Here is a 25,910-nt window from a genome sequence, read left to right as displayed (position 1 = left end):
AAGATGAATGAAAGTTTCTTGCATGTTTTTGTCAGTATTTTTTTTATAGCTCCCATGAACAGTGATGGACTTGGCAGCCTTGAGACTGAAATCCTCTGTTTAATCACAGACTGGGTATAGTTCAACAGCAGAACATATTTCTATACACAGCCCCTGTAGCATGTCTAAGCCTTGAGCTAGAGAGCCCATCTTCTGCAAGTGACAAAAAGCACTCAGGCCAGTCAGTCCCTGGCCTCAATCTCTTGAATTGCTGAAAAGAGTAATTCATGGCATTGAATTTCATGACAGGTGCTAATGTCTAGTCTGAAGTGGACTGAGAGTTCCCTTTCACTCAATTGGGAATGTCCTTCTGGAAGGTACTGAGACAATGTAGTGTTCTGTCCATTTGGGAAGTTTTATGTCTGTGTGCGTCACATATCTCTTCAAAAGGCAGAAAATTCTCAAGTGAGCTTGAATTTAGCCACAGGCTTGAGCTGAAGCTCTTTAACAACTATGATTTTTTTTGTTTTGTTTTGTTATACTCATCTAAGCTCTCAAAATCTAATAACTAAAGCCAGATAGCAAAGTGAAACAGTAATCCTCAGTCCTGTTTTTAGAATCTTGAGAAGTTTAATTAGAAAATAAAGCAAAACCAAGGCCTTTCAGAGACTCCTACAGTATCCTAGGTCCACAGAAAAGCACTGCACACAATTCTTGTGAATTGGAAAATTTAAAATTAAGAAATTGGAATTTCTTAATATTTTTCATGTTGCATTGGAAAGACAATAGGTCATACTACCTTTCACAAAGTTATATTTATAGGGTTTTTTTCACTTTTCCCTGAAAACCCATTGCAATGAAAGTATGTGCTATTCCAAAATAAGTGCTGTCTATTAAATTTGCTAGAAATTATTTGATTGCTTTATGGGGTGGTTTTTTTTTTTTTGTATTTTTCAGCTAACAGGACAAGTGACTTTGCAAATTGCCAGTGAACCAGTTTTGCCGTTTAATGCCCTCGACATCGCGTTAGAAGTTCAGAACAGTCTTAAAGGTAATTTTTGTTAGAGGAATATTGCTTTCCACTAATACAGACTTTTTTTTTTTTTTTTAAAGTTTGTCTAGTCCCTGATACAGATTTTTGATATCTGGATGAATGATAGCCAATTTTACTAGTTAAACAGTGTAATTATATGTTGCAAAATAAAACAAAGGTTTTGTTGCTAAACAAAGCCATTAAATGTTTATATTTCATCTGATGTTCCTGTGTCAGTTAAGCAATAATTAGTATTAAAATCTCATAATTGCGGTCAAGGATAACAACCTCTCTGACTGAGCTTAATTTGAATTCCCTTCAAGGCTTTGTGCAGTACAAGAGCAGGCTTCTAATCCCTTTGCTTTTTGTCTCCTTTCACGATCATCTTGTTTGTTTTTTTCCACTAATTCACCACGTTGGCAGAGCATGCTGCCATTTCTACTTTTCCTGGCATGGCAAAGCATGATAATTTATCAAAACATATTCTTTGAGTTGATTAAGCATTGAGACCCTGGAAGCTCACTATTTGAAACTGGTTTGGGTTTGTTTGGGACATGATATTGGGGAAATGGACAAGTTCCTAGCAAAAAGTAAAGAGAAGTAACTTAAATTGGAAATGAAGATGATTTAATTCTCATAGACTCTGGATCTGGCACTGTTTGCTAGGTGTAGGATGGCTTCCTTGATATACTTAGAGAACAAGTGTTATGAGGAGTGCCTGAGGGAGCTGGGATTTTCTGTCTGAAGAAAAGGAGACACAGTGGAACCCTTATTACTGTCTACAGCTACATGCAAGGAGGTTGTAGTGAGGTGGGTGTTGGTCTCTTCTGCCAAGTAACCAGCAATAGGAAAAGAGCAAATGGCTTCAAATTGTGCCAAATGAGGTTTAGAGTGGATATTAGTAAGTTTCTTCACCAACAGGGTTATTGAACAGGCTGTCCAGTGGTGGAGTCATCCCCCTGGAGATATTTAAAAGATGGGTAGGGGCAGTGTTTAGAGACATGGCTTAGTGGCGGACTTCAAAGGGTTGGGTTAACAGTTGGACTCAATGATCTTAAAGGACTTTTCCAACCAAAACGGTTCAACTATTCTATATGAGACTGCTACATCAAGATTGTGGAGCCATTACCATTAATCCTCTGGAGCTGCATTCTCATGTCTGGCTTTTTCTGTTCTCTTGTGCCCTTTAAGGCTTGATAAAAAAAAAAAAAAAAAGTATTTTGCAGTGTTTTTGTTTTGTGTTGAAGATAGAACCTGGTTAAGTGAATAGACCTCAGCTCAAGATGTTTAAGACAACACAGTTAAAGGTGCAGTTGTGCATTTTGTTTGCTTCTGTTTTGCTTTAGTTTTTTCTCTACAGTTGGTAGAAATATGTTAATGTGTTACAAGGAACTAAGTTCATCATATGTTACTGAGATGTTCTCTGCCTCTTTGTAGAGTACAAAAGAACAATTAGTCATCAATTATGAAAAGAATATTTGTCTTAGCTCCAGTTCTCAGGACTAAGGAGGGAGAGGAAGTTAAGTTCCAACACTATCCAGTGTTACTCATCCATTTAGGCTTCCTCTTTCAGTATAATCTACCTTCCTCCCCTGATTCTGTCCCTTTTCCCTTGATTTCCTCATGTCTTTGTGTATGTAAATGAGAACCATCTCTTATTTTAAGTTACTAGTTGAAAGTAGACTGGATGCACAGAACTCATAAGAAGCTTAGTCTTTGGAGATGGAATCTTCTGATAATTCCTTGAATGTGTAGAAACTGAGATATTTCAGAACATCTGGTATTCTGGTCAGAATTACATGAACTTAAAAGGAATGGTAAAAGGTACATCCCTGATGAACCCCCATGAAATGGGAAAGACTGCTTCAAAGCATGATTTCATTTGGGTCTCTCCCTAGAAAAACATGAGATAGGTAAAATCATGTTGTTATTTCCTCATTTCAGATTATATCTCTGATGAGGATTACCTGTAGTGTTCTAAGGCCCTTCAAAAATGGGTTTGCAATGTATATATTTGCTTAACTCTCAAACTGATCTAAATACTATTAAAATCCCACCAAAACTTTACATATAATTTAGTAGAATGTAAGATCTTATCTCAAACTTAATTTTTTTTTTTTTTGTAGTCTTTAGGTGTTGCCCCTGCATTTCTCTCGCTCCCTACAGTATAAAGTATCACTTTACTGAAATATACATTTATTAAAGTGTGATACATTTTCTTTAATCTTTGCCATCCATCCCTGTCAAGGTCTTGGAGTCAGTAGGATTGCACTGGTCTGGAGTCACTGAGCATCTGAGTCTCTGTACAGGTAGTTCTGGGAAATTGAATAGGATGTTACTGAGCACTTCATTAACTGTTCCTTACATTCAGAGTGGGATGGATGTCAGGGAAATGTCACCCACAACATGTTAACATCTGGCTCTAGGCCTGTTTCTGGGAAATGGGGATGGGGATTAAACAATGTGTGTTCTGTCAGCAGAACTCTTGGAAACAAGCTGCTGTCTTGGGGTTTACCTGGAAGAAAGGGTTGTGACTGGAGAGACTTTTCTTTTTGTGCATCTGCTGATGGGCTGATGTTTAACAGGAAGCTTTGTGGTAATAAATATATGATAAGATATATGAGATGATTGATATGATCATATGGGTTCCAAGACTGAAATCCAGGTTTCCAAGGCTTATCAGTATGTTACCCGATCACAGAAGTGATATTTTAGAGAAATCCATAAGTAGGGCACAGTTTAAAAATTTCTCATGTACTACACATTGCAGTCATGTGGTGTTTGTGCCTTTCATACATTTGAAATCAAGACCCACTGAATCAAATTGTGAATCACATACACAAAGAATTTGCTAGGCCTTGTATACTATGAAAATCCAATTTAACTTTTGAGGTAGGGTGAAGACAAGATGTCAAATCTGTTTTCTGTGTGATTCAAATGATCCTTCTAAGCACTTCAGTATTTTGTATTTATGTATAAGTACAAATGTGTAGGTATAAATGTATATATTTTTTACGTATATAATAATTTTTATTCAGAACATATTTATATAATCCACTGAATGCTTATAGCACTGTGGATTCTGGACTTGCTCCTTGTAGCCTGTCTTGCACTGTATTTGAGCTTCTTTTAAACTTATCAAACATTACAGCAAGCTTCAGAGGCAGAAGATGGAGGTATTAAAAGTCTCTCATTGGGATCAAAGACCTTTCTGTATTTTTACACCTGACTGACTCAGCAACAATTTCTATCACACTGTTTACTAAAATAGAGGTAACCACTTCTGATGATGGCCACCTAGTCTCTCACTTGGGTGCTGTTGCTGTATAAGATTATATTTTTTCACTATTTCGTGATAACTTGCACTCAGACCTTTCAAGAACTGGAATCTGTTGCCCCTGCCTTAGATTGTGGCTGAGCAGCACTATTCATGCATTTCTAAGGTTCCCTAGTTGTGGCTTTCACAGAATCAGAGGCTGCTGAAGCTGTTAAGCAAATCAGATAAGCTGTAAGCCATCTCTAGTAGGTACTGTTGGAAAAAGGCCTGTGAACACAAATTAAGTTAACTGGAGGGTGAGATTTTCTGGTTTTCCATGAATATGGAGGGCAAGGGCTGTGGTTTAAAGCTCTTTGGCTGACCCAGTGTCAGTTGTGTATTGCTTCCTATCAGTTATACCCTTTCTTCTCTCCAGAATGGAGATGTTACAGAAGCTGAAGTACTTCGGGTGATAATGGTAGGCAGTGCTAGCAGAAATTTAAAAGTAATCTGGTTTATGATAAGCCATTTCTAGGAAAGTCTGCATGATTTTTCACAGTCCTGGCTCAACCCCTACATTTCAAAATATCAGTCTCAACTCTGTCCTTAAAAATAATCAATACAGATCTGTCACTTACTTGATGGCTGCATACTCACTGCTTACAGGTATCTGCTAGTCTTCAGCTTGGCATCATTTTACCTCCTTGACTGTTTCTCTGATCACTCAGGGTACTTCCTCCATCAATCTGTAATGTTCAGAAAGTTTCCATCTTTACTGTTCCCATCCATTATTCTTGACTGCTGCAGAGGTTGAAAAATGCAAGTTAATGTACACGTGATAGAAATATCTTCTTTGCCATGAGACCCTGACACCTTGTCTTCAGTATCCTTTCAAGAGTATTATGTATTAGTACTGGCAAACCTCTCATCAGCCTTTAAAAAAAAAACAAAAAAAAGAAAAAAGAGAAAAAGAAAAAAAAGCGTGGAAAAAGGCACTTTCTGTGGACACAGGGTGTGGTACTGAAGGGAAAGGATGAGCATCTGTCCTGTGTCAGTAGTACATGTAAAAGTAATTGAGAATTTCCTCTGTATTGACATGCCTATGTCACATGTTTTTGATGGTACCCTCTCTGAAAAGAGGGATGTTGTAGCAACACCAGATTAGTTTGCTTGGACAGCTGCAGTCATGGTAGCAAAATTGAAGCTGGTGGAAAAACATTCTTTGCAGTAAGGATGTCTATTGATTTGTGTTTCTGCCCCTTTTTGGGTACTTCCTGCAAAGCTTTCCCATTCTGATTTTCCACTGCCAGATCCGATCATCCAGTTTTGCACAGCATGAGAAATCTTCCAAGTGGATACAACACACCATAGCTGATTGTGCATTTGCAAGCTAATCAAAACCTGAAGCAATTTCCACTCTCTCTTACATGAAAACACAGGTTCACATGCATGGAGAGCATGCTTCATGCCTTAAACTGCTGATTTTGCCGTGTTCATTCTCCTGTGGATATTCATAGGCAAGTACATTCATACCAGAGGGCACAAAAAGGATTTACAAATGTTAACTCTCTAGCAGTACTATTCCTAAGAGCCATCACTTACACAGGGAACAGCTACTTTATTCTAAGACTGTAAAAATAAATATCTATTTGATGTAACTAATTTCTGAATAAAATCCAGTTATATTTAGCAAGTGTAATGAAATTCAGCAGTCTAATTCTCCGACCAGGAGTGTAGCTACTCTTGAGTCACTGTCCTTGCAATTTTATTTAACAGCTAAACAACTAGCTTAGATGATTCACCATGATTCATACCAAAGACACCAGGACAAAGAATACAAAATATAATAATGTGGCATTGTTTTCTCTTGAGCAAACTAACACTTGAAGGGTTTTAGTTTCTATGTAGAAGCATCACAAGATTTTTAAGACGTTATTGCTTAGTGCATCCTTTTCTTTAGGAATGATTTGCCCTTTTTCACTCCCAGCTCCTCAGTAAAGAAAAGCATAAATCACAGTTGCCCTCAGCAGTGGAGTTCAGTGTGTTGTGGTAAAAAACAACTGATGCCCTTAAAGCTATGTCTGTAAATTAGTGGGGGAACACTACTCATAGGCACCTCCAGGTTTGGTACTGACAGACTGAAAAAGGGCCTGGGTGTTTGTTTTATTATGAGTGCTGGTTTAGAGTGTGATGTAAGCAGTGCTTTTTACTCCTGACTGTAAAGTGCAGTTGGCATGCTGTGAAGGAGTGAGAGCATTTACAGGATTTTTATGTTTAAAAGTGTGGTCTGGTTGGTTTAATTTTCAACTACAGAATGATGCATTTGCCCTTTATCTCACCTTCCCGATTGAAAAGGTGTAGCTGACATTTACAATCGTTTATATAATATTCAGAATAAAAACTGTAAATGTTGTGTGTTACTAGGAATATGAAGTGCTTTGCTGAAACTAAAGGATTCTTTTGGACAGAGTGAATTTAAACCTTTCCATACTGACACAAGTGCCAGGGCAAGGTATGCACAGTGCCTGTATTACATGCATGGAAATTGCAAGTTCTTCAGGTACACAGAATGTTTGCCTGAGATTGGAAAATTGAGGTTATTGATATCTTGCAAAATATCCCAGATGTACCGAGTATCTGTGCTAAGAGAATTTTTTTCTTAAGCATCAACCTGACATAATCAGACCTTAAAATACTCCAGACTTAATCAGAAAGACACCCATCCTGTAGATCAAGGGACTACAGTCCCCATTATCAATTCTAATTAAGGAAAGGTGGATTGGTCAAGAGCTACTGACAAAGCAACTCTGTCTCAAACCAAGCCAGACATAAACCATCTTTTCTTACTCCTGTTTCCACAGGGAGCTTCTGTTCACTGTGGAAATTTATACTGATACCTCAGGAAATCTGACAGTTTCTCTGACACTGGCATCTGTCTCTCCATGTATTTTGGATCATTTCATGCTTTGCTAGATCGGAATGTGTTAGTCATCTGATGGACAGGAGTGCGTGGGATCTATGAACTCCTTCCCTTTGCTGAAATGTAGCCAATAGCACATCTCTTTTTCCCACATGCAAGGGAGAGTATGTTATGTTTGAGAGTTTCCTTGAATTTTTAGTTGTACCTATTTGCTTTTACATTCTTATTATATGCTCACCTTTCAGACTCCATCCATAGTTTGAGAAATGGATTGATGTTCTCTATTTACTATTTCTGACCTCTCCATATATCTATTAGACAAGGAATTTTAATGTTCGTTTAACTTGTGTCTTGAAACACTTGGCTGGCTTAATCATCTCAGTCACTAGGATACTGAACTCACCAAGGTTTCTACATTAAACTAAACATGTAGACAGCTTTTAAAGCTGAGTGGTTTGTTTCGATTTAATCATCAATTGGAAGATCTGAGGATAGCTGATTTTCTTGTCTGTAGTAGGCAAAATCCTGGCCTTAAAGATCCTTTCTGCATCCTGGAAATATTTTTGTTGACTGATGTTAGTTATTACTATCACATGCAGACTCTGCTTTGTCTCTCCACGTGCTTGTACAGACTAGTGCAGTCCATGCAGACACTGGGAAGGTGTGTGTGGCTGGGAAGAGACTGCACATTTGTTGTGCTCCAGTGCATGTATCCTGTTCTTCTTTCTGGACTGGGAGCAGGGAAATATCAAAATCATGGTGTGCTCCAAAGTGCTGTGGGCTTATATTCCTTTGATGTCTGTGCAGAATTACAAATAAAGTAACAGTTAAGGCTCCCAAGTTTAAAAAGTTTTGAAAATATTGACTGGATTAGAATATTAATTTGGATATCAAAGTGTCAGGTGGCTCACTGCCATATGATTTAAGTGATCTAGAGGAACAATTTCACATTCTTTATGCAACTTTTCTTAACATCTAGGATTCTAAAATTCTAGCAAAATTCAATTAAACTCAGCATATTACAATTTTCTATACAGCAATCATTGTGGAATCCAAGCTCAGACTTTCAAACCTGAGAGCAGTAGCAACAAATGGCATTGAATAAATTCTGTCTGAGAAGTAAACGTTACAGTTCCAGATATATAACCGTTGCCTTCTGCGTGCCTGTTTTTCCAATGGTTGATTTCAAGTTGTACCCCAAGATCATTGCCTATAGCTTGTTAGATCTTACACCATCACAGCCCAAACTGATCTTGTTTGAAAAATAGATAGGAGCTTACACACAAGGATCTTGATCTGTTACATAATTCTTACTAGGGAAGAGAGGCTCAGTTTTTAATTAGACTCTTAATTTTGACTCATAAACAAGTATAATAAGTGATGTTGTCTGAATCATTGACAGCTGTCTTGTTTTTTCTTCCTAGGTGATGAAGTAGATGTTCCTCAGTTGCTTGCAGTGGCCTCACGTCTGAGGGACACTGCAGAATTATTCCAGTCAGATGAGATGCGCCCAGCAAATGACCCCATGGAGAGAGCTCCTGTCAGAGTCAGGATGCTCAATGATGTTCTACAAAGCTTGGAGAAAAGCTTCCTGGTTCACAGAGCTCCTCCAGGACTTTACAGGTATGGACTTCAACACATTCTTCATTTGAGACTAAATGGTAATCCTGTTGCTTGGTTTTCAAACCTGCCACGCTCTTTAAAAAAAAAATCAGTGAGTACCCAAGATTAAAGGTATTTTTTCCTATTTCATCCTTTCTACAGAAAACATTATTTCATTACAATACAAGAGGTCATTAGAATGCAGCACTGTAGCATTTCTGTCATGACATCACTGCTAACAAGATGTACAGTGTGATGGCAGCTACAGCAGCGTGGCAGATACTTGTGTTAGACGGTTCAGTAAGCTTTCAGAAGAAGATATTTTGAAGTCAAATACTGCTTGACAAAATTCACCTATATTTATTTAAAACTTCTTACAGTTCATTGAAGATTCAGAATTATACAAGATCTGGTGTTGCATTATTTAACATAATTATGTAGCAGTGTTTTTGGTTGTGTTTCAACCAGTGAAAGGCAGTGCAGTGGAGTGGAGACAGCCTTAGTCAGTCACCACTCATAATGTCTCTGGTTAGAATTATTCTCCAATATCTACACAGCTGCACTACTCAGGTTGATTTCAAGATGTCATAGTGGTTCCATCTTTCTAAGAAAGAAGTGTACAATCTGTGTCTCTCACTATAGCTTTCTATACATACACACACACACACACAAAAAAAAAAAAAAAAAAAAGGGTGCAGGAATCAGTGGCTTAAAAAAGTTTGAAAAACAAGACCTTGTCAGTCCTGCTCTGAGTCATGCCTGGCCCTCTGGCTGTTCAGGAGAAGTAATAAAGTGTGTGCATGTGCTTCAGTACAAACTGTCTGCAGCACTGCATTGCAGCCCATTGGTGCAGTGTTTCATAGCTTGACCCCAGCAATATGTTGGAATGCTCTGGGCTGTAGCATGAGGGCTGTTTGACTGCATCAGGACTCCTGGGTTATTTCTGAAGGATTCTGTGGCTGAAGATAGCCAATCACTCATCTGTGCTGCTCAAATCACTCATCCATACTGCCCCAATAACTCATCCATCCTGCCCTTTAGGAGGCTTCCCCAGGTAAAGCTGTCCGTAAAGCCATAGCCAGGTTTGACATCAGGAAAAATGAGAACACACTCAAAAAAGAGAACTGGGGAATGAACATACAAAGGAGACAGGGACCAGAGCACAGACATTAAGGAAGCATCTGTGTTATCTGGGAATATAAATGTACTTGCAACTACAACTAAAGCAGGAAACCACTGTTTCATTGCCACTGGTGGGAAGAACTATCATAAGTCTTGTGCAAGTGATAATGTTTTGGGTAGGCACAAAATAGAGAGGATGGAAAAAGAGAAGAAAGGTGCAGAATCAGGAGGAGGAGTTTCTTCCAAGCATTAGGAATGGCATAAAGCAAATGCAGTCCTTTTAACAAAAACAAAAGAACAAAGTAGTTGTGGTAAACTCAACAGTCTCAGTGAATAAAATCCCTACAGCTGCAATAAAGAAAATATAATAGTAATGTTTGAGGGACTAATTTACTTAATTCCTGCTGTGACTGGATTTATAATATAAATAAGTAAAGCAAAATGTGATTAAATAAAGTCAAATATTCCAGGTTTAGCACTTCTGTCTTTCTTGTCTGAAATGGTATGGTAGTGTAAAGAAGCTATGAAACTACTTAGTATAATGTAATGTGTTTGTCTTCCATTGCAATGACACATTGTTCAATCTGGCCCAGTTCCTTATTTGTAAAATAAATCAGACCAAAACTCAGGATTCCAACAAAAGGGGGTTTTAAGGTCTTCTAATATTTAAAGTCTTGTAGTGCTTGCAATATTGTTATTCATCAAGATGTAATTGCTGGATATACAGGTATAATGTGAATTAAATTTTTCACCTTCCTGCTCTCAGCAGTTCTTTGGCACAGAGCACAGTGTTCACACTGGCAAAGTAGATAGTGTGGAAGTGAAAATTCTGTAATTTTTCCCCTCCAGATTCCATTAAATTTGACACAAGATTTAACAGCAGATGATAAGGTTTCTTCAGAATTTGTAGGTCTTAGCAGGATGCTCTGCCTCAGAAGGGGGAATGAAAAAAGACTCAACATTTGCCCTCCTCTATGTACTCTTTAGTGTAAAAAACAGCCAGATATGCTAAAAGGTGACAGAGTGCCTGGGTACTGGAAAACACTCTGGAGCATCTGGGCCCAGACAGAGACAAAACAGAAGACTGATAAAGCAACAGTGTTCTTGGTAGATAAGAACATTTTGCTAAGCTAGAAGGATCACTGAGCAAGGAGGTTTGCCTTGGCAACAAATGACTGACAATCAGTCACTGACAGGCCAGTCCCATTTGTGATGGGCTGGGATTCTTTCACACTTCCTCACAAGGTATGTTTGATTATTCCCCCTCAAGTGTGAACACACCTTAAATGCTGACTTCTCTGAGTCTGAGTGAAAGGGAGCTACCCAGGGTCATCAGGCAGGATAAGCAGCACCAGTCTCTAAGCAGTCATTAGGCTTGCTCTAAAATACAGCTTGAGTTATTGTTCTAGATCTAGTAAATGCCAATTAATAAGTAGTTGCTATTACAGTTACATTCTGATTTATGTGTTTTAGCCCAATCTCATTATTATAATTTATATTAAAATTTTGCTTTGTTTATGCATACAGCCTGGTGTGCCATCCTTAAGCCTATAGAGGACAGTGGGAAAATTTTGGATGTGACTTTACTCTGGCTTATTTTACCTAACATCATAGAAAAGAAAAGCACACCTTGTGTTATCATTGCTCAGATACTTATTAAACAGAATGCATTCTTTGTCCTGTGCCAAGGTGTGTAATTGTGGCCTAGATTTACCTTTACTACAGACAGAATCAAGGACAGTGATAGATTTCAGATTTCCTTTCCTACTATTAAAAATCTGCAGCACAGTTTCTCTTCTAACGTCTAACAATATGTCTTTGTTTGGGTTATTTTTCACTTTTTAGGGATTGAAAGTCCTTCTGTGGTTATATGAATCATTTTGTGTTCTGAAGCTGTAATTGTATCACAGGGACACTGGAAGTACTTGAAAAAACTGATGTACTTTTTTAACTTGCATAACTCTAAGCTTTTCTTCTTGTAATATGGTAAAGAGAAGAAAACAAAAAAAAATCAGTCCCACAGCCTGGTCTTTGTATGTCATGTTTCATTCCAGTCAGAAGATGGATCAGCAAGTTATAAACCCCTGAAATAGTGGTTTGTAATGGAAATTCTGGTAGCCCTTTAACTACAGTGGCACAGGCAGTGCAGCAATAAATACTGTGCTTCATCTGTAAACAGAAATTTTGGATGCAGTTTGCAGCCTTGACCTTCAGGCTCCAACTGTGTTTAGATCATTAAGATTCCATAAATACTGTAATTTACAGCCTTCTGAAGGAAGAATTTGTGTGCGCAGTAAAGCACGTATTCTTCATGAAAAAATGATTGCTTCCTGTATACCCATTTGGAGTCATATTCTCAACCTCAATCAAAGTACTTGACAAATTTGCTGAAGTTCAGGCGTAATTTTTAGGCTTCTGTTTGTTCTAATTCACAGCTCTCTGGATCTATACTATGTTTTCTCTTCTAGAACTTGAATTAAAAAGAGAGGCTGATTTTTTTTTGCTTTATCAGGAGGTGGGCTGCAGCCTACTTCTGCTTCTGCTTTACTGGGGAACTGATACATCTTTTCTGTATTTTTTTTTTATGATTTATATACTCATTACCCTAGCTGTAGTTTCATAATGAAATGAAAGAGCAATCAAAAGATTCTTTCAGAACCACACAAAAAGGCAATTTGCATCAGTGCTGATCTCATGTCACTTACGTTTGTTGGTCAGCAGAACATTTTCCTTTGAGATTTGTTATATGCTTTCCTGATATATGTAAAAGTGTTTACTGAATTTATTTCTGGTTTGGGGATAAACTGCAACAGATTCTTAGGTGTAAAAATTCACATGCTTACATTCTAGTATCTATAGATTAATTTCTAGAGATACATTTAGTAGGAAAATTAAAGTCCTTATTAAATTTCCATGTGCAAACAAGATGCTCATTGGACTTACAGAGGGCAGACATCAAGGTGCAAATATCCTGCTGCTCTTAAACAGTGACATGGGTAAACATATGTAGCAAGCGTGTTGTCCAGAATTAAAACAAACCTAGCCAAGATTTTCTATGAAAGACAGTAATTTTTCTCATTGTGCAGGTTCTTTAGTCTTTTTCATTTTAATTTTGTTTTTCTTTTTTTTTCATTATTTTTAATGTAATTTCACATATTCATGAAATTTTTAAATTTCATGCTTTAATTTGTTTTTTTCATTTTGAACTCTTCGTTGTGGCTTCAAGCAGGCAGTGTTTCTGTATGTTTTGTCCTGATGGTTGAAACATTCTGACTGACCTGAACCAAACACATGGGCTGTCTTTTTTTCTGCATTTTATTAAGTGAAGCAGAGAGTGCTTTGATATGGTGGTGATGGTCCTTAGTGCAGGATATACTGGAACAACTCATGTTGCACTGCCAATAATAGATAGTATTCTGTCTCATAGTATCTGCCATCTGCAATTTGTATTTACAGTACTAGAAAGATGATGGGGGAGAAGGAGAGAATTATGTACTGGTTTTAGAATAGCATGCCTCAGATTTTACCATTCAGGCAGAATAAATGAATATTCAGTTTACGGTGCAGCAGTGGGTTTCCTTTTGGCTTTTTACCCTAATAAGGATACCCCTCTGTACCCCTTTCAAAATTTTCATCTCTCTCTTTCTTTTATAATTGTTCCACATCTTATAAGTTGAGTCATAACTAGTGATAGTACTTGTTTCAATCTCCAATCCTTCACTGGTATTTCTGGCTCAGCAGCTCCCTTTTTCTTGATACACATCTGTTCAAATGTATTTTTTTTACACCTAAAATGTATACACATTTTCTTCTGTCTTTCAGTAAGACTTGTTTCATTGTAGATCACTATATGAACTACTAATGGCAAAAAATTAACAGCCAATGTTCCAAAGATGGTTTTCTGTTCCAAATAATGTGGGAAGGCAAAAATAAGTTTCAGAGAATAGGTGAAGAATATCAGTTATGGACTGTCAGAAGAATCTTTAGTTAAGGCTTACTTGGAAGAGGATTGTTCTCCCAGTCTTTAGCAGCAGACATTAAATGTCAGGATTAGGTCTTTAGTTTATCTACTTGTCTAAGGAGATGTTGGGTGTCTGGTGACGAGGACTTAAAAAAAAGTGGTGACAATCATGAGGGTTTTTATACCTTAATCAAAAGTTGATTTTATCATAAATCTACTCAGGCTACGTCATCTCTGCAGGTCACCTATTAGAAAATAATTAATAAGAATAAATTACAGTTCTTAACGGCCACATTTTTTTTTCTAATCCTAAACCCAGAAGCAAATCAATTAGTTAATGGCATGACAAGCAATTATGTGAATTCAGCTAGGTCAGTACAAACTAAGAAATATTTCCACTTTAATAATGAACACCAGACTGTAGTAGCACTAACGTAACTACCACTAGCTTAAAAAAAATGCAGTAATGTGTTTGGCACTCTAATTTCAGTTTAAAATCTTAAGTCAAATTCACACATGCAAGTCACTAGCAGAATCTATAGTAACAACCTTGATATCAGGTGGACTGAAAGTATTTTATTCATTGTATCCTTTTATATTTGTGTACCTAGCATGGGTGGGAGAACAAAAGGAACTTCCTTCTCTCTTGAGCAGCTATAAGATGCCAGACATAACTAAGATCACTTCCTGTTCACTCATATGGTACAGATACTCAAAATGGGATTTGAGGGACTGAGAAGGCGACAGAGTTATGAATCTGCTCATGCAGGAGATCAACATGATGTAGTATTGAAGTTAAGCTGTAACTCTGAGTAGCACAAGAAGCTTTCCCCAGGGTACCTTTTGCTCCTGGTGCAGCTCCTCAGAACAGGCATAGTCAGGAAAGTGTAGGAAGTACTTGATTTATGATGGACCTGTAGGAGCAATATTGTAACAGCATGAGTGTTCTCCCAACTTCGGGAAGAGTTCTGACCTAATCCTCCTCCCCTCTCTGGGATGGTTGAACAGTGCTGTTGTTATCCATACCCTAGACCAGACAGATAGAATTTCATCTGCCAGGATGTCAACTCTTTAGCATCCATCCATGTGTGGAGCAGCACATGTATCCTAGCAGACATGATTAGCACTTGCTATTTTGATAATGCTCTTAAAAAGCCTTGCTATAGTCATTATTTTTCTCATGACTGATAATCATGCTAAATGATGCCCTTTGTTAATACAGAGAAGATGCAGTAAAACAAGTGTAACCCGTACACAAAGCACCTGATCCATCTGAGTGGCAATTCAAATGTTTTTTTCCTTTGGAATCACTACTACCTGTAATGTCCATGAAGTAATCACTGTATTTGTTGTCTTGTAAATTTTTACTATTTAAAGAGCATTTGCTGCAAAAGTACTACTGAATTAGCCATCTGCAGAGATGTAATTGTGGTTGACTTTAAAGCTTATTTGAACAGGAACATGAAAAGCTTTTCATTACACCTGCAAGAGCAGAAAACCACTATAATTAGGGATTATGTCATGGCTGGAAACCAACTTTTTCACTGCCCTGATATTAATGGTAGACCTGGTTGTACATTAATTTATTTTCCCTCTATGTGCTCCTTATGATTTTCGTTCCATCCTCTTAATTAGATGGATTGTACACTTAAAGAATTCTGTCTCTAGTATGCATCTAACTCCTTACAGTTTTTATACTGCCATTATTATGTATTTTGTAATTTAAAGTAGCATTGGTGGCCCTGAAGTCAAGACTTTATCCAGGACATACAATTCCTCATTCCTTTCCATGAATGTGCATGGTCTTGAGCATGCAAAGGATGTGGGCTTTTTTGTGTAACAAGATTTATTTCAATGTGTGGCCTTATTAGATAGAAGTTTTAGCCTATTCACAGTGGTTGTTCTGCTAACTGTACAAACCCTCTAAGAGAAGGCTACTGATGTTCAGCAAGCTCAGTGCAGAGCTACCATGCCACTGCCTAGCAAGTCTTCCAGTTGGGTTTTGTTTTCTATTCAGTTTCCCTTGATGCCAAGTCTTGTTCAGGCCTGTGCTTATGGTGTTAGATAGCCAAGAATATTTAGTTACAGAAAAAAATAGCCTATGATCTCATAAAGTTATACTAAGTCTTAGATTTTTTTGTTTATTAAATAGGAAAAATTGAATACTTTCTTATAAACACTTGCACTGATAACAATTTTTAGATCCAAGAATATATGGTTCCACATTTTTGGTTATGACATGTAAGAATCACTCATGTATATTTGAAATACTAGCCAGGAAAATTTCTCAAATATTGTACAAAAATAAGTGAAATTAATTGGAAAAATAGCTCACGTGTAATACTCCCCCACTAATGTACTACAGGCCACAGGCTTAGCAATCTGGTGATGAGATCATGGACAGGAAAATAACCCTAACTGTGATTAAGAAGTGTTAATTTATTGTGTATGCATTGAAGGTAATAAAAATGGAACTTGGCATTTTTTAAAAGAACATCTTATGGCATAATTATTTGTTCATCCATAGTTAACTCTTATGATAATGCCCCCTCTGATTTTGGCAGTGATGATAATGGTCTCACATCTCATGGTATGGAGTTACTTTAAAGGATCAGAACTGAAGACTGAGGTCAAGCAAGTTTACTGAATCAAACACTGGACACTGCTTGCTGCTATGTTTAGAAATGTTATTCCTCATTAGGAATCACATGTTTTGCATGATTTCAGAGTAAAAATCCCTATAAAGCCTTCAGAACATCAGCTGTGAGCCATTTGGAAATAATTTTATTAACTCACTTCCATCAAGACTTTCAAAATAGTAACACATCTGCTTTGAATTCAAGTATTTCAGACCAAGACATCCTTAAAACAAAAACAGTTTCCTCCAAATTATTCATCATAAGCATGTGTTTCTTTCATTTGAAAAGCAAGTGTAACATTAATCAGAGAACAACATGCCCACATTTGTTACCAACAGCTATATTACTTGAAATGTAACAAAGGATATTTCATACCAGTTGCTGCCAGCAAATAACATTTTAAAATAGTTATATTACTTTTGTTTAATGAGTCATTACTCTTAAGTAGAGATGCAAGGCCTTGTTCGAAGAAATTACTGCAAAAATACTGAAGGATTTTCAAGGGTTTTTTGCTTTTCTGTGGAGCATATATCATTCATCAGATGCATAGAGGTTTTGAGAGATCTATGGGAAAAGAGTCTGATAGCATTTTCTCTGGCTTCTTCAGAACTATCTAGATAAAGTAAATTTATTTCTATAAAACTGTAAAGAAAATCATGCCTAATTAGTTAGAGGACTGCTCTTTAGCAATAAATAATTGCTTGCAATTTCAGAAGCACAAATGCATCCTAAGTTGTCTTTTTCTTTCCACCACTGTTTTGTGGTGATACAGTACTCAGTTCTCTAGAACTGAGTCTTTTCACTCACTTATTTATTCTGGCATAAGAATGAAATAAGTTTCCTAAACTCAGCAAATTTTCAACAGGGAAATAAATCAGATTGCAAGGTAATGTTAATGTTCACCCTTTGCAAATTGATATTTTTTTGAAGCCTGATTTCACTCAAACTCACTCTTTAAGCTGGGCAGGCTTCTTAGATCCATTATTCTTATTCGAGGCTGTTCCAGAAAATCAGTCCTCTTATGATTAGCAACTTCTATGAAGCTTCCAGCTTCCATTTGCTCCTTGTTATTTTATGTCATAAAGGAGCTGGTTTTCTGTCTTAAGCCAGAAAAATATAAAAAATACAACAGGAAAATAAGTAATTACTATTAACTTAATAAAAGTGAAAAAGTTCAGCTACAGGTTGTCATAGATGCAGTATCCTATTTGAAATCTTTTCCAAGCAATCACAGAGAGTTATCAGAAAATCAAGATTAACTTTAGTTATAAATAAAGTTAGTTTTATTTTATGTCAGTCTTCTCTCTTGAGAAGACTTCTCCCTCTCTTGATAGTAATTAATCAACTATCAAAAGGCTACTTTTCTTTTATGTTTCAGCACAAAAAGGGAAAGTGAATGCTTTCTGTGAATGTTGAGTTTTGGTCTTAAAAGAATCTTCAACCAGCCTTTACTCAGCTTGAATTTTAGATCTTTCATTTTCTCCTTAGGATTCTAAATGCTTTTCTACACACACCATGCAGTAGTTGAATCTGTAATGATCATCAGGAAAGGTTTAAAGGTGAGAAGGGTCTGTAGGGTCACCTGCTTAGGTGATGATGATCAGGGGTTGATGAGGGTTGGCTGCTCCCAAAAAGGATGGGGAGCCAAGCCTGATCCCATGGCCAGCAGGACAGTGGCCACCCCAACTGGGCCTGTAGTGGCCAAGTGATGCAAGCAGGGGAGGGGAGGGATAAGGCTGGGCAGGGCCAGAGAGATGCATTAGTGCACTCAAGGCTTTGTTGAAGATCTAAGGATGGCAGAGTACACCAAGCTGAAACTTGTGCTGGAGTTAGGGATAATTCAGTGAGAGGTCAGTGTCATTTACAGCAATGCATTCATTACTGTTACAAAAGCACTGTTGCAAAGGATAACTGTAGGGAAATAAAAGATAATATATCTTGTAGCCAGCTATCATGCCAGTTTGGCTTCTTTAATTCCTTTGTTTATCTGGCAGTGAAGAAAGCCAAACCAAGCCTCAAGATACTGCACAGAGCTGCCAAAACCAGGATTTACTTTTTTAACAAGTTCTGTTCTAAATTGGCCTCTTGGAAAAGAATTCTGAGTTGCAATCTCATGTCCCAACAGGATTTTGTTAAATGCTGATGTATTGTAGCCTCCATTTGCCATAGTTGTCTCAATTAGAGGTGCCCGAACTCTTGTCTTGAATGCAAGATAAATTTCTATCTGGCAGGGACAGAATTTATCTCACTTACCACTGTCACACAATGATGCCTTTGAAATTCTTTTATATTGGTTAGACTTTTGGTTTGATGTTTAGATTGCCTGTAGCAAGGATGGTGAAGGCTCTGGAAGGGATGACTTAGGAGGAGTGGCTGAGGTCACTTGGATTGTTCAGTTTGAAGAAAAGAAAAGAAGAAAAGAAGTCTGAGGATTGTGGCCTATGGCTTCCTCATGAGGGACTGGCACTGATTTCTTCACTTCTGTGACCAAAGACAGGACTTGGGAAAGTGGTAGGAAGCACTAAATGAAGACAGTTGATGGTATTGAAAAAAGGAAAAGATGTGTAGGGAATGGAAGTTAGGAACAACACATTACAAATAAAGGATCTTTAAATAGGACATGCTGAGTTTGTGGGGACATTAGGAGACTGAAGTAGACTGATGGTTACAGCTAAGTTGCCCTACAATGGTGGCTGCCGTAGCCCCATCTTCCCTTGTCACCTGCATGTAGTTCAGTCTCATGGCCCCAGAGCCAGTGGCTTCCACTGCTCAGTCAAGCAAGAATTCATCATTGTAGAAAACCATTTTTCCTCTGGATCAGCTATAATGACATGTAATTACAGTTCATTGCTGAATAAATTTTGTCCTGATAAAAGTTAGTCTTACATGGCTAGCAGCTGTAATTTTATAATTATAAACCTTCTGCCACAATAGCACTGTGAAATAAAATAAGAGGAAAACTGTATGTGGGTGTCAAAAAAGTTTAAAAAATAAAAAGAGAAGAAGAAAGAAGCCCTGTTAGAGATCAAAAGGGTAAGGGACCCAGAGGAAGAAGGGAAGCCTTTTGTACCTTCGCTACAAAATTTTCTGAGGTACAAACGAGCATACATAAAGTAGCATAAATCAGCTCATGTAGTTACCACAGAAGAAGAATTTGTAATATTTTTATGCCCTACAGTAAATAAACACCTGTGAAACTTGGAAGTCCCAACATGTAAATATTATTAAGAGAATGCATTTATTGATTTGCCAAGTTAATAATATATTTTGCAAACATGAATTAAAACAAGCTCCTGGGTGTAAGAAAAGTGCATTCAAAACTGAACATTATCAAGAGAAAGTGAAATGCAGAGAATCACTGTTCTATGTTTTGTGGAGAGTAGGAGAAAAAAATATTCAGGGATTTATAAAATTGAATTTGTGAAGATGCTGAAGCAGCTCTAGTCGTAGCACCTAGTGGTATAACTGGAATACAGAGGCTGCCCATAGCATATATCTGTAAACAATTCTAATGTGATTCCACAGAGAAACCCACACTGATTTCTTGTGGGACTGAATACTTGCCATCATGTCCTAATGATTTAATAATTTCTTTTCAAAATCTCAAAGGTATGCTATTAGGTAGGAGCCTATTTGTAAGTACCAGAATAATTGAGTTTGTGTTGTACGTTAGTTAGATTCACAGTTTCTAGTATGCTAAAAAAATTCTTTTTCATTACAAGAATAATGTAGTAATCTTGTTTTATCTTGTATTATCCAGAAATTCTAATATGAGCTCCAAAAATAGTTTGAAGTTGTGGTAAAGGGAATATATTTCTTTAGAGGCAATTTATCTCTTTCAGTGGTACTGCTTGAAGTTGCTAATTAAGTTTCCTACTTCAGTGTTACCCTGTTCAGATCACTGTGATCTGCCACTGAAACAAACCTGTTAGGATGAATGATGCACACTGTAATTTCACTACTGTGTATAATCGTGTATTGCACTTTTCTTTTTAGGACTTTTTTTTGTGTGGATCAGGCTGATAGTGAATTATTTTGAAGATCAAAGTAGTTAAAGGTGAAGGTAGATACTTAAGCAATTAGGCCAGAGGTTGCAATTCTTGTTTTAGAGGTGTAGGCTACAAAGCCAATTTGTGTGAAGGAATGTTTCAGTAATTGCATTTCACAGTATAAATTGAAGTCTCTTGGTATCACTATGCATGTTGTGGTCATATATGAGTATCTTGTGCCAGTGAGATGGCTGGGGTTTATTTTTCAGTCCATGTGTAATCTTTAATGAAAAGTTTTTAAAGGCTTGGAAGTAATAAGTTGGACTAACCATTTTTTTCATTTGATGAAACTTGGACAGAGATAAGAAGCAAAATTGTATAAATTGACTCCCTTGAACATACAGATAGAAAGAAATAATTATATGCAACAAAGGGGTGGTATGGCTTGCCAAGGAAAGATAAGTAATTGGAAAACATAAGATCCTGGTGAGAATTCCTAGCAGAAAATCTGAAGGAAAAAAACCCCAAACAAACAAAAGTTGCTCTATGATGTTACTTAGTATTATTTGCATACATAAAAATAGAAAATAGTTTCTGTCATACTGTGCAATCAGTTATGCTAAAGTCATATTGCTATTGCAAAAGTTAAGATATGATTTTGAGGATGACAACGGACTTTGTCTCATCCATCTAACAATTAAGCTTTTCTCATTAGACATTTAATTTGTACTGTAGTCAGGTGGGATGTGCTGGGAATACTTGTCTTTTACAATGGATCACCTACCTGTGGATTTACTGTGGAATCACCTATGATTCCAAAATCACAGCAGTAGAGTTAAACCTACATAACATCCTTGCATGTCAAGGTAAATCATCTTTAAGCTTGTGTGCCTTTTTTAGAGCATACTTGAAGATGGTATAGGAGAAGATTCACCACAAGCATTTTTTCAGCAGTCCCTAAGTCTTCCAGTCTTCAGGTCATCTTCTCTCTAGTGTCTGATTTCTAGCAGTCTAAGTAAGTGTTACTCTTCAGGTGGCTATTGCCATGTGACATTTTTTTAGTTGAAATTAGGCTAAATAAAGGAATAGAGCTGTTCCTAACCTGTTTCAGTCTGAATGATCTAGCTCAGGGATGACTTACTATTTAAACTGTGTAAGCTAGCCTTCAGCACAGCAGTGTTGTGTTAGAACAATTTCCCTTTTCTGTTTAAAACTACTACAAATTGCATTGCAGAGCACTTGAAATCTCTGGATTTATTGCTCTCTGGAGAAAAAGCTTATCATTCCTATTGCACATTGCTAGGTTTGGATGTATACCAAATATAGGAAGGTAAAAACAAAGACTGAGAAATTGTGTTGGGGGGATAGAAATTATTTCATATGTTTGAAAAACATTGCCTCTCATTCAAAGCACTTTTTGAATCTGGAAGATATGGCAGAAGATTGTAGATGTTCTATGGTGTCATTTATTGGGAAACTTCAGCTGGAAGATATGGCAGAAGATTGTAGATGTTCTATGGTGTCATTTATTGGGAAACTTCAGTACTATTCTGCCTTGTAGATTGGCAGTTAGATAACTCATGAGATAAACTTGTAATAGTCTGTGTTGTAGGTACTCGGTAGTTTTATTATTAATTAGGAGTTGCCTCTGGGCCTGTTCTGTCATGAGTTTAAGTTACTAAGAGAGGGAGTTGTCCTGATTTCTTGCTGGTTTCATTCTGTGGAACAACTCCTCCCCTGCCCTGAGCACATGCCTTGTGTTTAAAGATGAAGTCCTGCACCAAATTACGTGTAGCTTTCCTGTTTCAAATCTCAGTCACTTCTGTTTACAGTCAAAGGAGCTCCTGGGTGGAGATTTATGATATTTACATGCTTTCTAATTAGGGTAATGATTACACCTGCTTTTAGATAACATTTATAGCCTGCTTCAAAGAGACTCATTGAAATCACTGACTGGTATTGAATTCTGAGCCTTCAGCACCTTGTACAGATAACATTTCCAAAGAATTAGGCATTACCTTTTCATGTGTTTTTTTTTTTATAGAAGCCATTAAAAAGTATTGCAGGTGTTACAAGAAAACACAGATTTTGTTTCATAAGGATTTATCTGTAAATTCAATTTATTTCCTTCTTTAAGTGTGTGACATTAAAGATGGGTTGCTCATGTTTTGATGTCATAAAGAATTATAGATGAAATAAAGGCCCTGCTGAGGGCAGTGAGAACTTGACCATTGACTTCAATGTAGCTAGAATTTCACCTCTGAAGTGTGAAATAAATAACATGAGTAGATAGGAAAAAAAAATAATTCCGTGACTAGGGTCCACAATTGTAACCAAACCTTTTTAGAAAGGAATAAATAAAATCCATCTGATACTTCATGAGGGGTGTGATAGAACTAGGCTTGTGATTTTGAATAAAGTCAAGGGGGTAAAGAGGAATGTGATGTTTCTTTGATGGATTTAGTGCATGTTTAAATCACACATAGATCAATGAACAGATGCAGTTTACAAAGATGAAATAAATAAGCAATTTTCTTTCACTTTGCTGTGGGGTGGCTTTACTGCTTACAATGTGTATCATCTCTAAAGGGTGGCTGATACTTTCAGGGTTTGTTGATGATTTCCGATGAATTGTTTTGAGTAAAAAGTTTATCATTCTCCCTTTTTCTCTTTTAGAAATATTCTTTACAGACTAGATGAAAGGACAAGCCTGTTCTCAGTACTGCAAGAGGCACTGGAACACTGCAAACTACATCAGGCAAATGAGACCATTCAAGCAGCATTGTCAGAGGTGCTCAACAGCATCAATTCAGCTCAGGTTTACTTCAAAGCAGGACTTGATCTTTTTGAGACTACCTTAGCTGGAAAGAAATGAGAGGATTCTCTGCATTCTAAGACACTTGTTTACAACTTCCTAAACAAAAGTTTGACTTGGACCAGAATTTCTCTGCGGATGAAACCTTTCTCAACTTTTCTTACAGTTGGCACTTAAAGGTACTCCAGTGTGTGGTTTTATAATTATGAAACAGTCTTTTGCACTGTTGACAGAGTATCTCAAATGTCTGGTTTTGAATGTATAAAACATAATGAGAGGGCGTAGGACTTGATATGATTTTTGGAAGGACATCTGCTGTATTTTTATATGTGAAATATATTTTTAAGACTAAATGTTCAGTCTTGCAAAGTCCCGAGCATATCCTACAGGTATGCTGAAGACCTGGTTCCAAGACACCCCAGATGTATACCCAGGTGAGCTTTCCCTGCCTACTCAGTCAGAAGAATGTGACTCAATTATACTTCTCTCTTAATTTCCTCAGTAAACTCATCTTCTTCATTACTCCTTTCAGAGTAAGTAGTTGAAGGATGTGGCATTACCTTGGGTATCCAGCACCACAGTTATTCAGGAAATGCACAAAACACCCTTACCAGTGCCATTCAACATCTCTTCTCCTGTGGAGCAGTAAATACCTCAGTTCTGAGAAAACAGATAAACTTTGATTATCCCATTTCTATGTCAAAAGAGGGTTTTATCTCTAGTAACTCCTGGAAAGATTTTTTTGTATGTGTGTGTGATTATTTTAAATTATTTGGAAATTATGAATTGGTAGTTATACTTGTACAAAAATAACTGAATCTTTATGATAACTTGAAGAACTGCCTAGACTTCTAAGGCTAAGGGCCTTACAAGCTGAAACATTACCAGAACAGCCCACCTCAAGATCTAAATTTTCAGAGAGCAGTAAATGAAAACAAGGCCCCCAAGGTTTTGGCAACATTTCTGGTATTCTGCCACTCAGTCACATCACCCACTATTCCAGACTGGATCATTCTATCAGTAGTGCCCAGAATATTGGACCTGGATTGTTGTCAAAAAAGCACAAGCAAAACATAAATTTATTCCCTACTGCAGAAGCAGGAATTCACTTTTGAAGGCAGAAGCTGATAAAGCACACTGCAGGGCTAAAACTCAAATCTGTTTTGCATTGGTGGAAATCCTGTACAAAGAGTGTAATCACACCATTACTTTATTGGCCTGAAGTAATGTGTGAATGAGAGAATCAGGAATTTTGGTGTCCTAGCCTCTAAGGGGATAATGCATACACCTGAGAATTGCAGGTCTTAATAATATAAACCATCAAAATTATTAAGCCCTGTTGGGTTTAGAGTTTTACAGTCTCAGATGATTCTGGGGTTAGAGCTTAAAAAAGTTAATTATATATAGATACTTAGAATTTAAATATAATTTATTTGATTTAATGTTTAATGCATCATTACCCAGTTTGCCATGGAAACATTACAGAAGCATCTCAGGTTGCAATAGCAATGGCAAAAGTATCCATATTAATGTAAAAAAAATTGCCTTCAGGAAAAATTTTAAGTGTATAATTTGGTGAAAGGGTGAAAGTCCATGAAGTGATACAGGACTTTAAAGTTCTTTTTCCTATAGCAAGAAATGAGAGTTGTTTACAACTCTGAGTACTGTTTCCAAAAGTCCTTGGCAAATGGATGTCTGTTAGCAATTACCCAGGACTAGGTACATACAGCTATGCTTTTGCTACATTTGCTTGCAAGTTATTATCCTAACATGGGCAAAAGCATCCCAGGTCTGACCAGAGGTGAGGCTATGCGTTTGTACAGCTGCAGCTGAAGTGAGAATGTGTTCAATATCAGTCACCATGACTGCATGAACGCAGAAATTATTTTCTCTTATCTTTACCTGGCATCTGATAAGCAAGAGTATATGATTATTCTTTGGCTAGGGCTGATACCAGTTCTTTTTACAGCAGAGAGAATTTGACTTCTGAAGAGTAACAGTTTTTCTGATACTATAATGTTTGTCCATCCCCTTGTTTCCACAGATTTTATTATTGTAATATTTAAATGATTGGAATAGCCACATTTGAGTTATGTATTTATTTTGTCATGGTATTTGGGAATTTACTGTGCTCAACACATTTGGATTGTATTTTCTAATAGGGACCACTCTTCTGGCAGTTTGTTCAGTAATGTGTTTTCTTTAGGGTATGGACTCACAGTGCAGCCAGCAGCTATGGTCTTAAGTGACAGAGGGTCAGGTGCCATTAAGATAATGAAAATAAAGATTATCACTTCCCTTAACTCTGCCAGGTGGATTCAATAACTGCTTCCAAAGTCTTAGTGTGTATGTTCTGCCAAAACAACCTCTAATGTAACCAAAGTGTACTCATGCAAAATAGGTGAAATCTGTTGGGGAGAATATCCTTCATCTGTGATTTCTGAACCATGTAATTCCTCAATAAAACATTTATCTTGTTTTTTCACTAATGTCCTTCTATAGCCACTTTTAACATAGAAGACTTCAAAGTACTCCACCACAGAAAGCACTGCTACTATAAATGCTTGTCTGTTCCAGAGACAATCTTATATTCT

The 25,910-nt window shown here is 37.1% G+C and overlaps 1 protein-coding gene across 5 annotated transcripts in view; it reads left to right on the top strand.

Annotated features, from left to right (window-relative positions):
• Positions 1-25,801, top strand: part of NAALADL2 (N-acetylated alpha-linked acidic dipeptidase like 2) — a 363,639-nt gene extending 337,838 nt beyond the window's left edge. For all 5 annotated transcript variants that reach the window (XM_071752638.1, XM_071752640.1, XM_071752641.1 and 2 more), the window contains 3 exons: positions 937-1,030; positions 8,613-8,811; positions 23,178-25,801. In XM_071752638.1, the coding sequence (XP_071608739.1) occupies positions 937-1,030; positions 8,613-8,811; positions 23,178-23,376 (492 nt within the window). In that variant the 3' untranslated portion in view covers positions 23,377-25,801. The remainder of the gene's footprint in view (positions 1-936; positions 1,031-8,612; positions 8,812-23,177) is intronic.
• The last annotated feature ends 109 nt before the right edge of the window (positions 25,802-25,910 follow it).

Source organism: Heliangelus exortis, chromosome 9 (assembly GCF_036169615.1).
Source record: "Heliangelus exortis chromosome 9, bHelExo1.hap1, whole genome shotgun sequence".
In the NCBI taxonomy this organism is placed as follows: domain Eukaryota; kingdom Metazoa; phylum Chordata; class Aves; order Apodiformes; family Trochilidae; genus Heliangelus; species Heliangelus exortis.
This window is presented reverse-complemented; position numbering and strand designations above follow the sequence as displayed.